Below are 23,716 nucleotides of genomic sequence, written 5' to 3'. Positions count from 1 at the left end.
ACCTTGGAGGATATCTCAAAAGCTAGTAATTATGGGGTAGAGGAGAAGAATATTCCAGGTAAAGTGAACAATGGAAATAAATGTGAGGAGGCAAGAGAGACACTGCAGGCATTCCAGCCTGTGCTGTTGGGATGGAGAGAGAGGAAGGGGGCGGGAGGGTGGGAGGAGGGAGATGGGGGTCTGACACTGACTGTGGCATAGATAGTGAGAACTGGGTTCGGAGGGTACCACCAAACCCCAAGTTTTCTGAGACTTGCATGACCATTACTGTTTGCTGTCTCAATGAGCATCTCTTAAGAGAGTGTAGGGGACACAGATAATAATTGTACTGGGAGCAAAGGCTGTCCCAGGACTCTCCGAGGCAACCTGAGATGGCAGGCTGCCCTGTGCAAGTCTGCCTCTCTGTTGTTTCCCATCTCCACTCAGGTAGCAACATATACCTTTTCCTTCTTGATCTCCATTATATTTATATCACATGGGTAGTCCTCGATCATTTCCCAAGTATGTTAACAATGCTGTACCAGGGACTGACAGCCCTGTAGTTGAGACTCCATGCTTCTGCTGCGGGGGTGAGGGTTTGATTCCTGCTTGGGGAACTAAGATTCCACATGCTGTGCAGTGAAGCAAAAAGCAAGTAACAACAACAAACAGCACTATGGCAAAATAGATTTAGTTTTTCCAATTCAATCACTCTTCTTGAGGACCCTGGGCTCCAGGCACTTGCATCCTTCTCAGTACTGAGCACAGATGGGAACCTTGTTGGTACTTAGTCTCTGTCAATATGTCCATTAAAGAGAACAAGGACAGCAACACAGGGCCAAGGAGAGCCAGGCAGCAGTGAGGCATATCCCTGGTATACCGGATGCTGTTGCTTAAGCTGCCCCTCTGAAGCCTAGCTCCAGGACTCCTTTTGTTATAGTCAGAATCCACACTATTGTAGCTAAAATCTTGGCCTTTCTGTTGTGAACGAGGGTCTCAGCTCCAGCACTTTTCTTATGGAGCCGGTGGACACTCTGCTCAGGGCTCAGGAAATTATGTCATCATAACGTCTTCATCCGTGTCTACTGGATACCCCCACCTGGAATATTCCAAGAGTGATCGTGGGAAGTCAAGTCGTCTTCTTTTCAAAAGCTGTTGAGGGATTTTACTGACATTGGCTCCTGCAAATGCCTCACTGTGCTTAGTGTTATGCTGTTTATCATGTGTGTGATGGAAGTGTTGATTTTCCAGTAAAGTTTCGAAGTAGTTCATGTGACATGTTGACAGTTAGGTTGTTCTTGCTGTCCTGTAATGAAATGAATTTTTAAACACCATGCTGACGAAAGGAACTTATGTTGTTTTTAATGTTTCTTATAGTTTATCTTGAGTGTCAGACTAGATTATAGGATCTCCTATATGCTGTCAATATATAAGAAGGAATTCGGGGAGAACAACGGAAATGCCGAAATGTCCACCAATGGCTCTCCTGATACACTGCTGCCATCAGGTATTACCTTTGTGACAATATTTGCTCTCTGGATGATGGTTCCATGAGAACTTGAAAGTTCCTTTTGATGTTTTAAGACAAGAAGCATTTGTATGAGACAGAAATGTCTAAATAATCTCCACCAATGAAATGAAGGAGCTGAGACAGAAATTAAATAACTTGTCAAGAATGGCAGGGAGGATGTTTGCTGCTTCTGGTGCTCGGTCCTTTGAATGCAGTTTCTCTTGTTATCTTCACAACTCCACAAGTTTGAGTACTCTTTATTGTGCCAGTTTACTGGTAAGAAGAACGAGGTTAGAGCAGTTAAGTTACTTGCTTAAAGTTATGAAGTAGTGGAAAAGGGATTTTCTCTGAGCTCTCTCCAACTCGAGGTCTGAATCTTCTAAGAATTATGCTGTTTTGGTGAAAATCCAAGGGGATTATTTTTTTGGCTTGATCACAGAGCATGTGAAATGCATCTATCAGGAAGAAAGGTATTTTGTAGGAATTACCCAACTCAAGAATAAAGACGTGGCATTCTCATAAAGGTCTGGATGTGGATGTTGGTTTTACCGTGTATGTATGTGTGTTGGTTCTTTATTATCTTGTACAGTTGTAAACTGGTACTGTTTTCCAGTTTTTCACATTTAAAGTGTGTAAGAATGAAGCTACTCTCTCTGTGAGTATAGGAGCATAATGACATAAGAGCATAAAAATTATTGTAAAAATATTGTGACTCTAGAAAGTACCTTATGAAACCCAAGAAATATTAAATCACCATTTTTTTTCTGGCTAGATCAGGCCAGCTGTGACAAGCTGGAAACTGTATCATATTGAAGATGGAATCTTTATCATTGACTATTTAGCCAGTTCACAGAACTCTTTTGCTGGGGTAGGATGTATATACAGATATGAAAATTCTTGGGAACTACAACCACTGTGATAACATCAGGGAGCCTCTTCTTTGTGCATCAGTCAGTTTGATAGGAAAGTCAGAGTAGTTAACATGGGTGCTAAGCCAAACGTCCTGCTCCCTGACTCATCGGTACCGTCCAAAGGCGGTGTGCTCTACAGATGGAGTTCAGCTCTCCTGAGCTAGAAGTCTCCCTGGCACATTTACAGCTGTGTTGTTTTTATGCTTCCCAGAAGTGTAGAACCCCAAGGGGCTAGTTCCAGGAATGAGGAGGCAGAACCAGAAAGTCTTGCTGGCGTCTGCATTGACACTAGCATAACAATTATTGGCTCTCAGAAGTCAGACTTCTGGAAAAAGGAGCTCTGTCAGTAAAAGTGTGGGAGAGGAAGTCTAGGGGCATCCCCAGAAAACCAGTCTTCTTTGATTTATCTGACCTTTTAAATTGGTTGTATTTGTATGAGGTAGCTTTCTGGGAATAATTTTTTCCCTTTTTATATCTTGCTCCTTTTTCTTTTCATGCTTTGGAGATGAGAAATAAATTGTGTACCTATCATAGACATCTTCAAAATGTTAGTGGTGGGAATGGGTGAGGAATCAAGACTGGTTCACATTAAAAAAAAAAAAAAAAAAGCACTCTGTCCCACAAGAGGAAGGTATGGAATTGCAAAAGTAAGCTTAGGTTAAAAGATCATATTGTTTAGAACAACCATGTAATAACAAGGTTCCTTATAGGTATATTGTGATTCTTTAAAAAAATATTATCTTTCCATATCATTATCCATTTAAATTATATGTATGTATATAGGTACGAGTGTATGTAGTTTATATATATATATATACACACACACGTGCTTATAGAGATGAAGAAACTTTGTAAATAGTTCTTTGTGATCTTTTCAATGTATCTTTGAGCATAATGATTTTAAAATGTAAACTTCAATTTAAAATATTGATGAATGAGAGACATTGTATTGTGACTTTTTAAAGTGTTAATTGACTTTTGGTGGCATAAAGAAATTAAGACAAAAGTATTTTTAGGTATGCTACATTAATATAAATATTGGGACTCCTAATTATAAAAATATAAAGAATGGATTTTTTACCATTTATCTTTGCAGCTATTGTTCCTGATATAGATGAAATTGCAGCTCAGGCAGAAACTATGTTTGCTGGAAGGTATAGTAGCATTTATGTATCATTATTTTATTAATAAGATTTTACTTAGAATTTTACAATACTTTGTCATTCCCTATATCTATTTAATTTTATATCCTTTATGGTTGCCAACATAATTCCTGCCAGAAATGAAGCTGCGAATTTACTAGAGAAGAGAAAGCATATCTTTTCTTTAGGTCAGGTTAAAAAAAAAAAAAAAAGACAGTCGAGATGAGATCAGTGTATTGAACTTTCCCCTGAATTCTTTGCTTTTCTTTCCTCAAATAATGACAGCACACGAATGCCCTTTAAGTCCCCTGGCAAAAATATCGCTGGATCTTGCAAAACACTGCTTCCCAAAATCTGAGAAATTTGAGGCAAGAAAGTAACTTCTTTCAATGTTATCATTAACTATATATGTGAGAACTAATGCTTATTATCTGCCAGTTGAAATATCCATATGATTGAAGAAAATGAAGTATCTCTGCCATGGCTACCCTCCTTTGCTGTCAGAAGCCCTACTATTCATTGTTTTTAGGTGGTTTCTTTGGTTTCCCCAGAAATGAAACTAATAGTCAAAAGGAAAAGAAAAAAAACTGTACGATGTCTGAGCTGCAAGTACTGAGTTTCTAGCATCCATTTTTATTGCAGATTTGCTGTATGTACCTAACGGATTTCTGTACCTAGCCTTGTGTTGCATTTTCTTTGATTAGCAAGAGAGAGAAGAAAGACTCAGGGAAGCCCAAAAAGGATTTTTATCTCTAGTGAACTTTTGGTTTAGGTTTGTTTTTATATTGTTTTGCCAGTTTCTGCTGTTGTTATTGTTACTGTGTTTTCCTATTCAAGTATTTCATTATTCCTGAGAAGAGGATAAACCAGTGTATGATTTTCGCCATAAAATAAACCAACTTTTCATCCGGGTAATCTAGCCCAGAGTCCGAATACCGGAGACTCGCAGAGTTGCCCTGGCTATGGCCTTGCCTGTGTGCGTGCGCATGCGCGTGCTGTGCCTCACTACCTCACCGCCTGTCCTGAGGAGGTTTTGGGCCTTGTGGGGAAGTGGGGGGGTGGGGGGTGGTAAATTGGCCCTTGCTGCTGCTGCTGCTGCTAAGTTGCTTCAGTCGTGTCTGACTCTGTGCGACCCCAGAGACGGCAGCCCACCAGGCTCCCCCATCCCTGGGATTCTCCAGGCAAGAACACTGGAGTGGGTTGCCATTTCCTTCTCCAATGCGTGAAAGTGAAAAGTGAAAGGGAAGTCGCTCAGTCGTGTCCGACTCCTAGCGACCCCACGGACTGCAGCCTACCAGGCTACTGCGTCCATGGGATCTATCCAACTGATATGCCTTCTCAATAAGCGCTTCTGGATTGATTCAGATTCTGTCTTTTGTCTGTACCTAGATTACCAGATCATCCCAGTTTGCCTGCAGCTTTCCTAGTGCAATCACTGAGCGTCCCGCATCTTAGGAACCTTCTCAGTCTTGGACAGACTGGGAATTTGGTCACCCCTCCTTTCATGGACAGTCACAAGCTTTTCTTTATGTTCCGTTTCCTCATTCGTTGTGCCTGCAAGCTAAGTCGCTTCAGTCGTGTCCGAATCTTTGTGACCCTATGGATTGTAGCCCTCCAGGCTCCTCTGTTTCTGGGGATTCTCCAGACAAGAATAATGGAGTGGGTTGCCATGCCCTTCTCCAGGGGATCTCCCCAACCCAGGAATCAAACCCACGTCTCTTATGTCTCCTGCATTGGCAGGTAGATTCTTTACTACTAGCGCCACCCTGGGAAGCCCCCTTATTAGTAACATGAGGCCAAAGAAAGTAAAAATCTCCTTGGCAATTTCCAATTTTTTGTGGAGGGGTGATGGTGGAAATGGTGTAAGTCTGAGAATGTATACACAATATTAGCCACTTATGACTAGATTTTATGTAAATACAAGTCTTTTAGAATGATTTTTTGGTTTTACAGAAAGGAGAAAAATCCAGTTCAACTTGATGACGAAGGAGGCAGGACGTTTTTACGGGTTCTTATTCATCTGATCATGCATGACTACCCGCCTCTGCTATCAGGAGCCCTGCAGCTGCTGTTCAAGCACTTCAGCCAGAGAGCGGAAGTTTTACAGGCATTTAAACAGGTGAGATTGAGTAGCCTTCGGTGCTTCCACCCACAGAGGCTCTGAAATGTTGTTTATAGCATCCAACCTGACTTAATGGTTGCAGAGTTAATGAGACTGCAGCTTTTCCTGGGGACACTTTCTATTTTTAAAGATAGATATGGCCTTGTCTGCAGCTAAGACATGATCTATTTTAGAAGGTGATTTTTCAGTTAATATCTTTAATGTGGATGATAGGCACCAAGATTTAGGAAGGCACTGAGGGATAATAACATATTAGGAATTTTGTTGCCCCTGCTGTTATTCTGACCCTAAATTTTACTGAACAGTATGGGTATTGCACCGAAATCAATGTTTTGTGATTGAAAAATATATGAATCCAAAAGAGAAGAATTGTGATGGAGCTAATCTTTTTCTTTGTCATCTTTTAATGATACCAATTTTGAGACCATGAATGAGGACTATCTCCAGGCTTATATATATTTCACTAATAGTTCCTTAATAGAGCATTGATCTTCATTAGGAAATTTTACAGGAATATGTTAAAATATGAAATAATTAAAAGTAATTATATAAGTAGATAAAACTATTCATATATTCTGGAGAAGGCAATGGCAACCCACTCCAGTACTCTTGCCTGGAAAATCCCATGGACAGAGGAGCCTGGTAGGCTGCAGTCCATGGGGTTGCAAAGAGTCGGGCACGACTGAGCAACTTCACTTTCACTTTGCACTTTCACGCATTGGTGAAGGAAATGGCAACCCACTCCAGTGTTCTTGCCTGGAGAATCCCGGGGACAGGGGAGCCTGGTGGGCTGCCGTCTGTGGGGTCGCACAGAGTCGGACACGACTGAAGAGACTTAGCAGCAGCAGCATTCATATACTCACATAATATATACAAATTAAGCTTCAGACTGTATGGGTATTTTCTTCCACTTATTTTTATGTTTCTACCTGTTTCAAACAGGGGGTCTCAGAAGAATTAACTTTATCAGTAAAATTACAGTTGGGGTATCTTTTACTTTAAATTACTCTTTAACATTTTGAAAAGCATTGTTAGGGCTTACTTTTTTATACGTATAATTCCTTATAACATGCGAATATATTAAGTGGAACTTACAGATACTTTCAGGTAAATTTTCATGATCAATATGCATGTAAAATATCCATAAATAGCCTAGAAATACTAAACTTCAACTGAAGGACACATATGTTGAAAGACTTGGGGTTCTTGACATAAATGAAATTCCGTAAGTAAATCGAGGATTGAAATTCTGTTTCCAGGTGCAGTTGCTGGTGTCTAATCAGGATGTAGATAACTACAAGCAGATCAAGGCAGATTTAGACCAGCTTCGACTTACTGTAGAGAAATCGGAGTTATGGGTTGAGAAGAGCAGCAGCTATGAGAATGGAGAAATGGGTGAAAATCAAGTAAAAGGTGGTGAAGAGCCAATTGAGGTTTGTTTTCAAGATCTAAATTGAAATCATCCGAACAATATCTTTTAAACCAGCATAAAATTTCCATTTACCAAGTTGATAATCCACATAAACTTGTACTTTGGTTAATTCTTGTTAATTGTTCTCATTATATCATCTGCCTCCTTTTTCACTCTTTCTCCTTCCCACTCTCAGTCTTATAATCCAAGAATCAAGACAACAGGATGGGGTGAGGTGGAGAGAAAAGGAGTAGGTCGTAAGCCTAAACCTATGAAGAGAGGGGAATTTTCATTTTTAGCATTCATGTTGGCTTTTTTATCGCCAACCTATAAATCATTCATTATTGAATATCCTTATAAATAAGTAAAAATACCCAAATGAAAGGACGTTGCCAACATGAAAATCCCCCAAATTTGTTTGATCTGAAAAATGGTAAAATGGTGTTCATAAGTCTTTTGTTATATTGGTTTTAGTTTTCACTGGGCTAATTTCATTGCTGTTTCTGCATTTTGCTAAATGCTAAATAAACCATTAAAATTTTTTAAGCATTTTTTAGATCAGTGCCGACACCATAATTGATAATATATTGAGTTTCTTAAATACCTGTCCAGTGTTTTATTTAGTTATTATTTTTTAATTTGGCTGTATTGAGTTTTAGTTTCAACATGCGAGATGTTCGATCTTAGTTTTGTCATGCAGAATCTTTAGTTGTGGCTGTTGACTCTTAGTTGTGGCATGTGGAATCTAGTTCTCTGACCATGATCCAAATGGTCAAAGCTGGGTTCCCTGCTTTGAGAGTACCAGATTTTAGCCACTGGACCACAGGGAAGTCCCTATTTAGTTATTATTTTAATCTATAGGAATGTAAACTGTTTAGAGGGGTTTACCTGCTCCGACTTTTCTGTTTGTTGTAATACCCAAAGTATTTTGTAGTGTAGGGTGTTGAGTAGGAGGTAATTAGTGGGAATGGAAAATAATAAGATGCTGAAAAATTCCAAAGGGAAGTTCAGTGGTAGGTAACTACTTTCTACTTGTCTCAGGACTAATCGCCACTGATCTGCACAATATTTTTGACTTAATTCTTTAGAAACTTTTCTGTGATTTTATGATATAAGTTGGCTCAATGGTAAAGAATCTGGCTGCCAGTACAGGAGACGCAGGAGACATGGGTTCAATTTGTGGGTCGGGAAGATCCCTTGGAGGTGGAAATGGCAACCCACTCCAGTATTGTTGCCTGGAGAATCCCCATGGACAGAGGAGCTTGGTGGGCAATAGTCTATGGCGTCGCAAAGAGTCAGACATGACTTAGCAACTAAGTACATACACGCATGTGATATAAGTTAGTGGCATGCAGAATTTCTACAGCCTTTTTGTTGTTGTTGAAATGGAGTTCTTCCATAGCATTTAAGATATAAGAGAAAATTCAACACTTATATAGTATTTGCTATATTACCAACTCTTACAGCAGAAACTGTCATGCAAGGTATATTTTTTTAAAATGTTACAGTAGACTTTGGAGATAGTTATAAAGATCACATTTCTGAATCAGCTGAATTAACTGAAATTCAGAAAACCCAAGGATTTTCTCACTATCAAGCAGCTCTATGTGATTTTTAACTCACGTCTTTTTAATGATAAACTCCAGGCTCTTTAAAGTGTAAAATTGCACTTTCTGATACAATATTTAAAGTTATTAAGAGATGTATTATGCTTTCATGAAGTTAGAATACCTCTTCCTTTTACAAATACATATTTTGTAAATATTCTAGAGGATAAATGTAATGTTTCTTTCCTTTTCAGAACTTTTCATTATTTTATTTTAATAGAGAACAACTCTAAACCTTAGGAAAAATGCATTATGCTTCTTTGTAAAAGTTTGCCCAGAAAATCACTTAAGAGTAGAAGTGAGATGTTCTGTGAGGGATGTCAGTCGCTAGTCTACAGTTTAAGTTCCCAGTCATGAGGAAAAGTGGAGAAAGAATCTGTCTTAAGTGTATATCCACAACATCCTCATAGTAGTTTAATAAAAGTTTGTGTTGATGTGAGAAAGATGAATAAGTCATCTGATGATAGTCATTTTATTAAAAATAAAATTGCATTACATATAGGCTATAAAACTTTTTCTAGGGACTTCAGATGAATATAAATCAATAAAGTTGAAATATATTATTTATTTGTTGAGGTTGGGATTTATCAGTTCAGCACATGTTAATAATTTTAGGTACTTAAAGCAGGAAGTGATTTAATACAAGGAATCAAATTTTAGGACAGTCTAGAGGAATACAGTTTTAGAGGCTGCCTTTGGACTATAGAGTTCAGGGTCAAACAATCAACCATGATTCAGAGGCCAAGAATCTGCATCAGCTGCTGTATAAATACTACAGCCACCAGCACTGACTTGTACCTTAGACACGTATGGACCCCTCAGATCTGTTGGGATTTTCTTTTCACCCCGTACACCCTCAGGAAGATGTATGGGCCTTGAATGGACAGGGCATTCGGAGGATAGGTTTTGGTGTCAGACACCCTAGAATTTGCCACTCACTATATGTGTGACTTTGGGCAACTGATTTGAATTCTTTCAGTTTTGTTTTCATTGTCCATTCAGTGAACTTAATAATGATACTTAGCTCGTAGTGTTACCATGAAGATTAAATGAGTGAACTCTGTGCATATGGTGTGTCAGTTGATATGACTTCAGTGGGAGAATATAGACAATACGGTGACATTTTAGTTACCAACAAGTCAAGAAGTAAGTCTCCAGCTTTAGTTAATGTATTGTCTCAGTGCAGTCATTATGGACCAGTGGCCTTACACTGAGACTGATCTTCCTCATGGTTGCATCAGGATATCCTCATCCTAGCATCACAACACCCCAAGAAAGAATGTCTGTGCTTGTCTGGGTCTCCTGCTCAACAGCAAGTGGACCTTTCCCAGGTGCCCCTCAGTAGATTCTATCTCATGTCTCCTTGGCTGAAGCAGGACCACATGTTTACCTCTAAACCAAGGGGCTGTGAGTTTAGACTAAATAAAAGATGCTCTACAGGCTACTAGAATACTCTTCCCCTGAGTTATGTGGGGGAAGGATAAACAAAATCAGAATCTGCTTGTGGGGCTTCCCTGGTGTTCAGTGGCTAAGACTCCATGCTATCAATGTGTGGGGCCTGAATTCAATCCCTGATTGGGCAACTAGGTCCCACATGTTGCAAGTAAGAGTTTACATGCTGCAGCTAAAGCCTGAATGCCTCAACTAAAGATCCTGCGTGCTGCAACTAACACCCGAGGCAACCAAATAAGTAAATAAATATTTTAAAAAATCTGCTGGCAAGGGAGAAGGAAGTAAGGATGCAGGTTAGCAACCAACAGTGTCTGCCAAAAATCTGTAGTCAGTGAATGCTTGTTATAATTATTGTTGGTTTTTATGTGTAGCATATTGTGCTGTTTGTTATGATCCATATGGAATTATGAAATCTTAAAGGATACTTGTAGAGTTATCAAGTCCATTTCCTATGTGGTATTTGTCTGTCTCTAAATAGCTCACCTAAGTGAGATATTTCTTAAAACAAACTTCTGTGATGGGAAATTCAATACCTCCTGAGGTAGAACAGTCTGTTGAAATTAGTGTATTGCTTGAGAAATAGAATATTATCAATAAAATGTCCCCATGGTCCATCCCTATATTCCAGAGGAAACCATTTTCATGAGTTTATGTTAATAATTTCCTTACTTATCATACTGGTTTTACTATGTGTATCTGTGTTTCTAAAACATTTAACAAATGAAAAGAATTTCATTTAGTTTTTTTTTTTTATTGGAGTCCAGTTGCTTTATAATGTGTTAGTTTCTACTGTACAGCACAATAAACCAGCTGTACCTGTACATACATTCCTTCCTTTCTGGGCTTCCTTCCTATGCATGTTACCACAGTGCATTAAGTAGAGTTCTTTGTGCTAGACAGTGTGTTCTCATTAGTTATCTGTTTTATACACAGTGTCAATAGTGTTCGTGTGTCAATCCCAGTCTCCCAATTCCTCCCATCTTCTTGCTTTCCCCCTTGGTGTTCTCTATGTCTGTGTCTCTGTTTCTGCTTTTCAAATAGGATCATCTACACCATTTTTCCCTCTGATAGCTCAGATGGTAAAGAAACTGCTTGCAGTATAGGAGGCCAGAGTTCGATCCCTGGGTTGGGAAGATCCCCGAGAGAAGGAAATGGCAACCCACTCTAGTATTCTTGACTGGAGAATTCCATGGACAGAGGAGCCTGATGAGCTATGGTCCATGGGATCACAGACAACTGAGCAACTAACACACACATACAAACATATGATTTTTTTTAGATTCCACATATATATATATATTAATATACAATATTTATTTTTCTCTTTCTGACTTATTTCACTTTGTATGACACTCTCTAGGCCCATCCATGTCTCAATAGATGACCCAATTCATTCATTTTTATGACTGAGTAATATTTCATTGTATTAAATTCTGAGAGTAAAACTTAGGCAGAAGTTTTTTTTTTTTCCTTCAACATAAATCTCAGCAAGATTTTTTTTGACCAACCTCCTCGAGTAATGAAAATAAAAACCAAAATAAACAAATGAGACCTAATTAAACTTAAAAGCTTTTGTACAACAAAGGAGACCATAAACAAAATAAAAAGATAGTCATCAGAATGGGAGAAAATATTTGCTAATAAAGCAACTGACAGGAATAATCTCTCAAGTGTATAAACAGTTCATGAAGCTCAATATCAAAAAAACAAACAACCCAATCAAAAAATGAGCAGAAGACCTAAATAATTATTTAGTCTGTTTTAGGTATGTTTTTGTTCTCTGTCTTTGTTGTTGTGTAGCAGTGACTTATTTTATTTTCTCTAGTATACATTATTACATTTCATGCAGATGTTTATCTAATAAACTCTTGATGGACATTTTTATTCTTTACAGTTGTAGTGTGTTGAAAGGAAATTTGCTACCAAAAGGAGCTTTAAAAACTTTGAAATGTCACCTGATGCACATGTTTAAGAGACCCTTCAGGATCTATATTTAGGTGTAAACATCTAGTATGATTACCAAATAATGTCCGTTGCTTTCCAAATGCCAAATGATACTCCTGGGGTATGTAAGAATTTCTGTAATTGCCCATCATGAAGACTACTGGTTTTCTCACTTTTTCATTTTTGATAATTGGATGTGTTTGGTATATTATCCCTGTATGATTTTCATTTTTCTGGGTTTTTATGAAGTTGAGCATGTTTTTATATGTTTATTGGACATTTCACTTCTTCCAGTTTCAGTTTAGTTCAGTTCAGTCGCTCAGTCGTGTCCGACTCTTTGCGGCCCAATGAATCGCAGCACACCAGGCCTTCTTGTCCATCACCAACTCCCAGAGTTCACTCAGACTCACGTCTATCGAGTCAGTGATGCCATCCAGCCATCTCATCCTCTGTCGTCCCCTTCTCTTCCTGCCCCCAATCCCTCCCAGCATCAGAGTCTTTTCCAATGAGTCAACTCTTCACATGAGGTGGCCAAAGTACTGGAGTTTCAGCTTTAGCATCATTCCTTCCAAAGAAATGCCAGGGCTGATCTCCTTCAGAATGGACTGGTTGGATCTCCTTGCAGTCCAAGGGACTCTCAAGAGTCTTCTCCAACACCACAGTTCAAAAGCATCAATTCTTCGGTGCTCAGCCTTCTTCACAGTCCAACTCTCACATTCTGTGTGGGCAGGTAGTTAGATCCTACCAATTCATGTGTACCTATTACTGAGTTAAAAAATATTTTTTATATCAAGTCATGGTGATGCTCTAAGTTTAAAATTGAGTATTGTCTTTTCATCTGTTATTTCTTCTTTACTTGTTTTAGTGGGTGTTGGTAAGATTTTCTGGTACAGTATTGAGCAGATGTGGTGATAATGGCATTTTTGTTTTGCTTCTGATTTTAAAGGGAATAATTTTAATATTTCACTATTGAACATGATGGTTATTATACTTTTTTGTAGATACCTTTTATCAATTGAGGAAATTCTCTTCTGTTTTTCATTTGCTACTTTTTACCATGAATAGTTATGATTTTAATTTAATGCAGTGTGTGCATCTATCAAGATGATGTTTTCTTTAATTTTTATATGCTAATTTTAATAACATGAATCATCAATAGACTTCTATAGTAACCTTGTATTCTAGAATAAATATGTCATGATGATATTTTATACAGTACTGCATCTAGCTTCCAAGGATTTTGTTTACCATTTTACATCTATGTTATCAGTGAGGTTGGTCTCTAATCTTGCTTTCTTGTACTGTTCCTGTCAGTTGTTGGTATCAAGGTTAGACTAGTTCCATAATGAAGTGAGTTATAGATTCTTACCCTTTCTTTGGGTAAGATTGGAATTGTCTCTTCTGTCAGTGTTTGGTAGAACTTGTCTAAGTTTGCATGGGCCTTGGATTTAGTTTGGGTAGATTTTAACTAGTAATTAATATTGTAGAGATTATAAATTCATTAAACTTTTCTCTTATGGGTCAACTTATATATTATTCTAGTTGTATACTTTAGTTTTCAAATTTATTCATCTTTCACTATCTTTAAAATTTCTGTTACATCTGTAGCTTCATACCCCCTTTTCATTCTCTTCTTTTTCCCTTTAGATTTCACTCTTTGGGTTGTACAATTCTATGAGTTTTGACAAATGTATGATATCAGGTACAATCTCACCAGAGCTGTACGTATTTTATTCATCTTTTTAAATGAATTTATTTTTGGCTTGTTAAGCTCCTGGGCTTGTTTGCTATTTCATTATATTTAGCGTATTATACTCTAGCCTTTTATGTTGACATACTTTGCAGACTTAAAAAAAATGGATGGTATAATTTCTAAGGAGCTGCATCCCACAGATTTTGACAAATGGTATTCCACAGGATGGGAAAAGGTCAGTTTTCATTACGATCTCCAAGAAGAACAATGCTAAAGAATGTTCAAATTACCATACAACTGCTCTTATTACACATGCTGGCAAGACTGTGCTCGAAATCCCTCAAGTTAGACTTCAGCAGTACATGAACAAAGAACTTCCAGATGTAGAAGCTGAGTTTAGAAAAGGCAGAGGAACCAGAGATCAAATTGCCAATATTTCGCTGAATCATGGAGAAAGAAAAGGAGTTCCAGAGAAACATCTACTTCTGCTTCATTGAGTACGCTCAAGCCTTTGACTATGTGGATCACAATAAACTGCAGAAAATTCTTGAAGAGACGAGAGTACCCAACCACCTTACCTGTCTCCTGAGAAACTTGTTTGTGGGTCAAAACTGGATGTGAAACAATGGACTGGTTCAAAACAGGGAAAGGAGTGCAACAAGGCTGTATATTGTCACCCTGCTTATTTGACTTACATGCGGAGGACATCATGAGAAATGGGTGTGTTGGATGATTCGCAAGCTGAAATCAAGATTACTGGGAGCAGTGTCAACAACCTCAGATATGCAGATGATACCACTCTAATGGCAGAAAGTGAAGGGGAACTAAAGAGCCTCTTGATGAGAGTGAAAGAAGAGAGTGAAATAACTGGCTTGATGCTCAACATTAAAAAAAAACTTAAGATCATGGCATCTGGTCCCATCACTTCATGGCAAATAAAGGGGGGAAAGTAGAAGCAGTGATAGATTTTATTTTCTTGGGCTCCAAAATCCCTATGGACAGTGACTGCAGCCATGAAAGTAAAAGATGCTTGTTCCATGGAAGAAAAGCTATGACAAACCTAGACAGTGTTTTCCAAAGCAGAGACATCACTTTGCTGACAAAGGTCCATATAATCAAAGCTGTGTTTTTGCCAGTAGTCCTGTACAGATGTGAGAGTTGGCAAATAAAGAAGGCTGAGCTCCAGGAAATTGATGCTTTTGAACTGTGGTGTTGGAAAAGACTCTTGAGAGTCCCTTGGACTGCAAGGAGATCTAACCAGTCAATCCTAAAGGAAATCAACCTTGAATATTCTTTGGAAGGACTGTTGCTGAAGCTGAAGTTCTAATACTTTGGCTGCCTGATGCAAAGAGCTGACTCACTGGAAATGACCCTGATGCTGGGAAAGATTGAAGGCAACAGGAGAAGGAAACAACAGAGGATGAGATGGTTAGGTAGTATGCACATGAATTTGAGCAAATTCTGGGAGATAGTGGAGGACAGAAGAGCCTGGTCTGCTCTAGTCCATGGGGTCACAAAGAGTGAACACGACTTAGTGACTGAACAGCAACAGTTTTTATTATTGTTCAATATTAGATATTAAAATTTTTCATTATGATTTCTTCTTTGGCCCAGGATAGTTACTTAGAAATGAACTTTTAAATTTCCAAATACACTTACAAAATTTACACTTCTTTGGCTATTGAACCTTTAATTAACACACAACAAGAGAATGTGGTTATGATGATACCAGTTCTCCCAAGATTTGCTGGGACTGCTTTATGGTCTATTATATCTTCAGGTTTTAGAACTATCTTCTCGTGCTCGAGTAGAATGTGAATGGGTACAGGATTCCTTATATGTGACTAGCAAATAGAGCTTATTGTATTTAAATCATCCATCTACTCACTAATAATTTTGTTTTCTCTCTTTTTTCATGGTCACAGTTTTATTTATGAAGTTCATTTGTTCAGCTTTTTAAAAATTATTTTTAGTGGAGTATAGTTGCTTTACAGTGTTCAATTAGTTTCGACTGTGCAACAAAATGAATCAGCCATACATATACATATATCCCCTCCCTTTTGGACTTCTTTCCCATTCAGGTCACCAGAGTGCATTAAGTAGAGTTCCTCGCTATATAGTATGTTCTCATTAGTTATGCTCTGCTGACAAAGGTCTCTATGGTCAAGGCCATGGTCTTCCCAGTGGTCATGTGCAGTCGTTGAGAGTTGGACCGTAGAGAAGCTGGAGCGTTGAAGCATTGATGCCTTTGAACTGTGGTGCTGGAGGGGACTCCTGAGAGTCCCTTGGACAGCAAGGAGATAAGACCAGTCAATCTGAAGGGAAATCAGCCCTGAATATACTCGTTGGAGGGACGAGTATATTTCAACTGATGCTGAAGTTGAAACTCCAGTATTTTGGTCATCTGATAAGAATGGCTGACTCATTGGAAAAGTCACTGATGATGGGAAAGTTTGAGGGCAGAAGGAGAAGAGGGCATCAGTGGATGAGATGGCTGGATGGCATCACCGATGCAATAGACATGAACTTGGGCAAACTTTGGGAGACGATGAAGGACAGAGAGGCCTGGCGTGCTGCAGTCCACAGGGTCACAAAGAGTCGGACAAGACTGAGCAACTGAACAACAACATGAGTTTTGTATTTTATGCACAGTATCAATAATGTATATGTGTCAATCCCAGTCTCCTAGTTCCTCCCCTATTCCCCCCAACTAGGTATCCATACATTTGTTCACAATGTCTTTGTTTTCTTGATGTAGCCATAATTGAGAGAGATTTGCTTACATTTCTCACTGTAGTGGTAAACTTATCAGTTTCCCCTGTAGTTCTATTAACCTTTATATGTTTTAAGTCTATTTTATTAGATACATATAAATTTTAAACTGTTTTTAACTAGAAACAAAACGTTTTATCATTTGCCAGTTATTTTCTTCCACTTGTGTTGATATTGTTCCGTGTCTTCTGGCAGCATTACTGCTGTTGAGAAGTTTATTGTGTATTGAACGTGGTGGTTTAGTCACTAAGTCGTGTCCGACTCTTGTGACCCCATGGACTGTAGCCTGCCAGGCTCCATGGGATTCTCCAGGCAAGAATACTGGAATGGGTGGCCATTTCCTTCTCCAGAGGATCTTCCCGACCCAGAGATCGAACCCTGGTCTCCTGCATTGCAGGCAGATTCTTTCTCAACTTAGATATGAGGGAAACCTCGTATTGAATAGTGGTGCTTTGATTCTGATCTTACAACTGCTCAGTCTTTTCATTCGTATCTGACTCTTCGCATGTTACTTAAACCTTATTATTTTTTTCATATCAATTAGTTTCTTTTTTATATTTCCCATACCTGAGACTTTGTGCTGAATTTGAATAATTTCTTTAGACTTGTCTAAGTTGCTTTTCAGGTATGTCTTATTTGTAGTTAACTTCACTTCTTTTAAAAATTTCAGCCATTATACTTTATCACACCTGTGACTTGATTAAAAAATCTTTTTGGTCATTTTTATTATCTGTTGTCACTTGCTGATTCTTGTGATTCCACGTGGCTATTTTATGGCCTTGTATGTAGTGCTAATTCCAGGATCTGAAGTACTTGTGAATTTCTTATGTTTTTTACACTTGTTTCATTATCTATTTGGTCATCTTTGATTATGAGCTCATATCTTCATTTAATAGACTTTGTTTTTAGAGCAGTTTTAGGTTTAGAGAAACATTGCACAGAAAGTATAGTGAATGCCTATACATCCGCTCCTTCCTTCCCTTCATTTTTCTATTATTAGCGTGCATGCAAGAAAAGTTGCTTCAGCCATGTCCCACTCTTTGAGACCCTATGAACTGTAACCTGCCAGGCTCCTCTGTCCATGGGATTCTCTAGGCAAGAATCCTGGAGTGGATTGCCGTGCCCTCCTCCAGGGGATCTTCCTGACCCAGGGACCAACACTGAGTCTCCTGTGTCTCCTTCATTGGCAGGCAGGTTCTTTACCACTCGTGCCACCATTAATTAATATGGTACATTTGGTGCAACTGATAAGACAATACTGATACATTATTATTAACTGAAGGTCATAGTTTATTTCAGGTTTTGCTCTTTGTTGGAAAGGCTACCCACCCACTCCAGTATTCTGGCCTGGAGAATTCCATGGACTATACAGTCCATGGTGTCGCAAAGAGTTGGACACGACTGAAGGACTTTCACTTTCACTTCACACACACAGAACAGAAAGGAAACAAAGCCTGGCTCCCAAGGAAGATGGAAGGTCTGACCAGAAACCCGTGTTAGAACCAGGGGTACCTAAAGGAAACACTCAGTGATAAACCAGGGAAACGCATGGCCCATGGAAGAGCAAAGGGGTACCTGTTTTGTCCTGGTAAAAGCCAAAATGGGGAGAAAAACTCTCCTGAGCTCAAGACAAGTGCACTTGCACTCAAGATTTGGGACTAGAATTCCCACTAGTAAAAGGCCCCAAAAGTTCCAAGTCAAAAACTCTGATTAACATATTCACAAAATGTCATATCCCAAAGTGGCTCTGTAAGGCAAATGAAATCTTCTCTGGGTTAAACAAACCCCAGAGGAATTCACATATTCCAAGGAATCTAAGTTCATAATACACTTGTAAAATTACGAAATATCTAAATAAACACATTCCCAAGGACTTCTACAAAAGTAGCCAAGTTAAAATTCAAATGGCCCTCCTGTTACAAAACCACTCAATCCTAGATACAAAGCCTATTTTAAGTATATTTCTGGGCTCACTGGAAATGGAGGGCAACTCTAAAGACCCCACCTTCCCTCTGTTATTGCTGTTGTTGTTTAGTCGCTCAGTCATGTCCGATTCTTTGTGACCCCATGAACCACAACATGCCAGTTTTCCCTGTCCTTCACTGTTTCCCAGAGCTTGCTCAAACTCATGTCCATTGAGTCAGTGATGCCATCCAACCAGGGCATCCTTTGTCTCACCCTCCATCTACCAAGTTAGAAAAGTAACCTCAAACCTGATCAGAGAGTTCTAAGCTTCTGGGCAACATGGTAAGTTTCCCTGAAGACAAATGCCAGTAACTCTGCAACTCAGAAAGACAAGTTAACTCTAAGCAAATACCAAGATTGGGGCGCTAAATCAGACTCCTGCCTTCAGACGTCTCAGGCTCACAGTGCCCTCTGGCCACAGGTTGAGGTAATCCCACATACTGTAAGGAGCAAAACATGCCATCTTTCGGTCTCCAAGATACCAACTCGAAACCTACACCCAAATGTTTACAGCAGCTTTACGCAAAATGGCCCCAAATTGGAAGCAATCAGAGGTCTTTTAATAGATGAATTAGGATAAATAAACTTTAGTATATCCAGATAACGGAGTAGTATTCAGCGATAGAAAGTGCTTACAGGTTACAAAAAGAACGAAAGAACCTCAAATGTATATTGCTAAATGAAAGAGGCTAGTCTGAAAAAGAAGGCTGAGTGCCAAAGAACTGATGCTTTAGAATTGTGGTGCTGGAGAAGACTCTTGAGAGTCCTTTGGACAGCGAGGAGATCAAATCAGTCAGTCCTGAAAGAAATCAACCCTGAATATTCATAAGGACTGATGCTGAAGCTCCAATACTTTGGTCACCTGATGCAAAGAGCTGACTCATTAGAAAAGACACTGATGCTGGGAAAGATTGAAGGCAGGAGGAAAAGGGGTCAACAGAGGATGAGATGGTTGGATGTCATCACCAACTCAATGGAGTTGAATTTGAGCAAGCTCCAGGAAATGGTGAAGGACAGGGAAGCCTGGCGTGCTGCAGTTCATGGGGTTGCAAAGAATCAGACACAAGTAAACAATTGAACAACAACAAAGTCTGAGAAAGCTACATACTGTATGAGTCCAACTGTATTCTGGAGAAGGAAAAACTATACCTGAGACAGTACAATGATCATGGGTCCTCAGAGGTTCTGGGGTGTAGAGATTAAAAAGAGAGGAACAAACAGGTGGAGCAGAGAGGAATTTTAGGATGATGAAACTCTTCTATATGATACTATACGTAGCATTACACATTTGTCAAAACCCGTAGAGTCTAACAACACACAAAGTGAAAGTGAAAGTCACTCAGTCGTGCCCAGCTCTTTGAGTTGTGTGTATGTGTGTGTGTGTGTGTGTGACAAGTTAAAACTCAGTTGTTGGTTATCAACTCTGGCTGATACCCTTAAAGGCCAACAAATGGGTCAGTGCTTGATTATTACTTGGAAATGTCATGTATTTTTCTGGTTTCTGGCCTCCATTTGTTTCTTTCTCTTTACTAGTAGGAAATAGTTTAGGACTTCCCTGGTGGTCCAGTGGTTAAGAATTCACCAGCCAGTACAGGGGACATGGGTTCGATCCTTGGCCTAGAAAGCTTCCACATGCTGTGGGGCAGCTAAGCCTGTGTGCCACAGCTACTGAGCACACACACTGCAACTATTGAAGCACTGGTGCTCCAGAGCCCATGCTCCGCAACAGGAGGAGCCACCAGAGTGAGAAGCCCACGCACTGCAAAGAAGAGTAGCCACCACTCGCTGCATTGCTCGCAGCAGTGAAGACACAGTGCAGTCAAAAACAGAGAGAGAGAGATCGTTTAAATGTTGTTTTTATCTATCACTTCTGCTGCTGCTGCTGCTAATTCGCTTCAGTCACGTCTGACTCTGTGCATCCCCATAGACGGCAGCCCACCAGGCTCCGCCATCCCTGGGATTTTCCAGGCAAGAACACTGGAGTGGGTTGCTATTTCCTTCTCCAATGCATGAAAGTGAAAAGTGAAAGTGAAGTCGCTCAGTCGTGTCCGACTCTAGCGACACCACGGACTGCAGCCCACCAGGCTCCTCCATCCATGGGATTTTCCAGGCAAGAGTACTCGAGTGGGATGCCATTGCCTTCTCCAATCTATCACTTCTGGATGTTGTGTAATCAGAGGGATTTCTCTTTATTTCTACTTTAGATAGTTCTTAAAAGTAGAAAACTCTTGTGTATTTTGAACCCATATATTTATCCTTGTAAGATCTTTTTGCTGATGCTAGATTTGAGCCAGTGTGAACCATATCTGGGGCTTCCCCTGAGGCTCAGTGGTAAAGAACCCACCTGCAGTGCAGGCAACATAGAAGACTCAGGTTCGATCTGATCCATGGGTTAGGAAGATCCCCTGGAGGAGCGCGTGGCAACCCACTCCAGTACTCTTGCCTGGAGAATCCTATGGACAGAGGAGCCTGGTGGGCTGCAGTCCATTGGGTCACAGCAAGCTGGACATGACTTAAGTGACTGAACACACATGCATGATCAGACCATATCTGAACCTGCTCTACTTGATTGCTTTCATGTTTCTCCAGAGCACCACTCTTCTTTTGAACATTCTGCTAAAGGTACAACTTTATACCTTCACCGTCATGCTTCCATATCTTTGTACACACCTGAATTTCTCGTTTCCTTTCTTAACGTTTGATATGTAGAATCAAATCTAATATTTGAGATATGATGCTTGCTCTCAAAGATAACACAAACAGAATAACGCCCACAAAACAGTATGACAAATGTATGGTTAAATATTGAACTGTTGTATCACAGAAAAGAGAGATCAGTGTGGGCGTGACTGTGTGTGCGTCACTGTTTTATTTCTTTATGGCTGAGCTGGGTCTTTGGTGCAGGGTCTTTGGCTTTTCCATAGTTGTGGCAAACGGGGGCCACTCTCCAGCTGTGGTGCAGTGGATTCTCATTGCATCGCCTCTCGTGGTACTGAGCATGGGCTCTAGGGCAGATGGGCTTCAGTAGTTGTGGCTCGAGGGCTCAGTAGTTGCAGCTCCCAGGCTCTAAAGCACAGGCTCAATAGCTACGGCGCACGCGGGCTCAGTTGCTGTGTGGCAAGTGGGCTCCTCCCCCGACCAGGGATCAAACCCGCCTCTGCTGCATTGGCAGGTGAATTCTTTACCAGTGAGGTGCCAGGGAAGCCCAGCTTCACTGTTTTAAAAGGTTGGGAGGATTTCCTTAGCTACTAATTCAGGAATAATCACAAGAGAAGCAGAATTCAACAGAAATAAGTGGTTTGTATTTGAAGTGGCTGGACATTGGGAACCCTTGAAGATCTGGGGGAAGGATGGCTCAGCAAAAAGAGCCTAAAGGTGGGGACCAGTTAGAAGCCTCCTGTTCAAATTCAGGTGTGACGTTAGGTGAGCATGAGCTCAGGAGGCAAAAGTAGAAATGGACACGAGAAGCCAAGAGAATGGTACATTTCTAATGGATTAATATACGGAGAAAAAAAAGTGAGAGACTACAGACTTACTAACTTGTACGCAGCCAAATAATCTATGTTATGCAATGAACCAACTGCCAGAGATAGTGACAATTTATTGTAAACAGGATGAAATATATCACAATATCAATGGAAACAGCCAGTAGCAGGCAGCACGCACTCTGGCAAGCCAGTACAGATAATAATCCTTTGTTGTGTAGTAAATCTTTACAAAGGCTCTAAACACAGGATGATTGCCATTGTTTTAAAACAGCTCATAATGTTCTAACTTTGTGCCTGCTTAGACATCAGAAAACCAGATAACAGTACAGTGAGTCTTCATTTTGGTAATAAGAAATATTTCCAATAGCATAAAAGTATTTTTCTTTCCCTCAGTGATAAATTTTGTTTATCTGGGTCAATAACTGAACTGAACTGCTGGGCCTTTCTTAGTCGCTTCAGACATGTCCGACTCTTTGCGACCCCATGGACTGCAGCCTGCCAGGCTCCTCTGTCCATGGAATTCTCCAGGCAAGAATACTGGAGTGGGTTGCCATTTCTTCCTCTAGGGGATCTTCCTGATCCAGGGATGGAACCCACATCTCTTGCATTGGTAGGTGAATTCTTTACCATTGAGCCACCTGGGAAGCTCTGATAATCCACCTACTAACACTATCAAATCTCGATGTAACCAGAATTATCCTAGTATTGTAGTCGATCTCATATAAACACGGTGGAGGATGGGGTAGATTGGGTCTTCTAGTAAGCTCACTGCATCCCTAGTACATATAAGCTTTATTACCTATTATATCTTACAGGGTTTCCCTGTTAACTTACTTTCAAGGGCATTAAAAAGGGCATCGTTGCTGAAAACTTAAAAGCTAGGGTATATATAACAAGTTGACAGTCTCTGTAGCATTACTAGTTCATTACATTCAAATGCGTGTTGGCGTCTAAATATAAGGAGGGATTAACTCAGGAAATTAGATCTGAGTGGGTTAAATCAGGATTGCCCTTTATGCTCATCCATCTCTTTATAAAGAGTTGAAAAGCAAGCCATGGAGGCATCACAGGACTTCTAACAGAAGTTCCCACTTGTGTTAAATATTTTGGTTGTTAATTTTCCTTCACAATGATTGTGCTTCTGTGTCTGTGTATGTATATAGATTTATCTCTACAAATGGTTGCCTGCTCCTTTAAAAAAAAAGGGGGGGGTGCTGCGGGGAGCTTCTCTCCTGGCTCAGATGGTAAAGAATCTTCCTGCAGTGCAGGAGACCCAAGTTCAGTCCCTGGGTCCAGTAGATCACCTGGAGAAGGAAATGGCAACCTGCTCCAGTATTCTTGGAAAATTCCATGGATAGAGGATCCTAGTGGGCTGTAGTCCGTGGGGTCTCAAAGAGTTGGACACAACTGAGTGACTAACATTAAAAAAACAAAAAAAATTACAGTCTTCACAATTTAAGTCTGATGTTTAAACTGTCTAGTTTTTTTTTTCCATCAAGGACTATTTTTTCTTTGGGGGTTTCTAATTGATTTTTTTCATATCTCTGCATTCAAGATTCCTATCTGTGTGTTTTCACTTCATTTTTTTTTTTTTTTTGTCCTTTTAATAAGTGTGTGATGTAAGGGGCAGAATTAACTAGAAAATGTCCCTGGGGGCTTACTCTGGGTTGCCTAGGCAGCAAGCTGGCTGGCTGTTTGCTGGAGTTGGGGTGGGGGGGGG

At 39.8% G+C, this 23,716-nt stretch overlaps 1 protein-coding gene across 1 annotated transcript in view; it reads left to right on the top strand.

Annotated features, from left to right (window-relative positions):
* Positions 1-23,716, top strand: part of ITPR2 (inositol 1,4,5-trisphosphate receptor, type 2) — a 586,895-nt gene that overhangs the window by 234,623 nt on the left and 328,556 nt on the right. Inside the window, exons 23-26 of the mRNA XM_010856005.1 lie at positions 1,357-1,486; positions 3,497-3,554; positions 5,496-5,661; positions 6,924-7,097. Of these exons, the coding sequence (XP_010854307.1) occupies positions 1,357-1,486; positions 3,497-3,554; positions 5,496-5,661; positions 6,924-7,097 (528 nt within the window). The remainder of the gene's footprint in view (positions 1-1,356; positions 1,487-3,496; positions 3,555-5,495; positions 5,662-6,923; positions 7,098-23,716) is intronic.

The sequence above is a fragment of the Bison bison genome, unplaced genomic scaffold, assembly GCF_000754665.1.
Source record: "Bison bison bison isolate TAMUID 2011002044 unplaced genomic scaffold, Bison_UMD1.0 scf7180017864370, whole genome shotgun sequence".
Taxonomy (NCBI): Eukaryota; Metazoa; Chordata; class Mammalia; order Artiodactyla; family Bovidae; genus Bison; species Bison bison.
The sequence above is the reverse complement of the archived record's forward strand: the minus strand, read 5'-3'. Positions and strand labels throughout refer to the sequence as shown.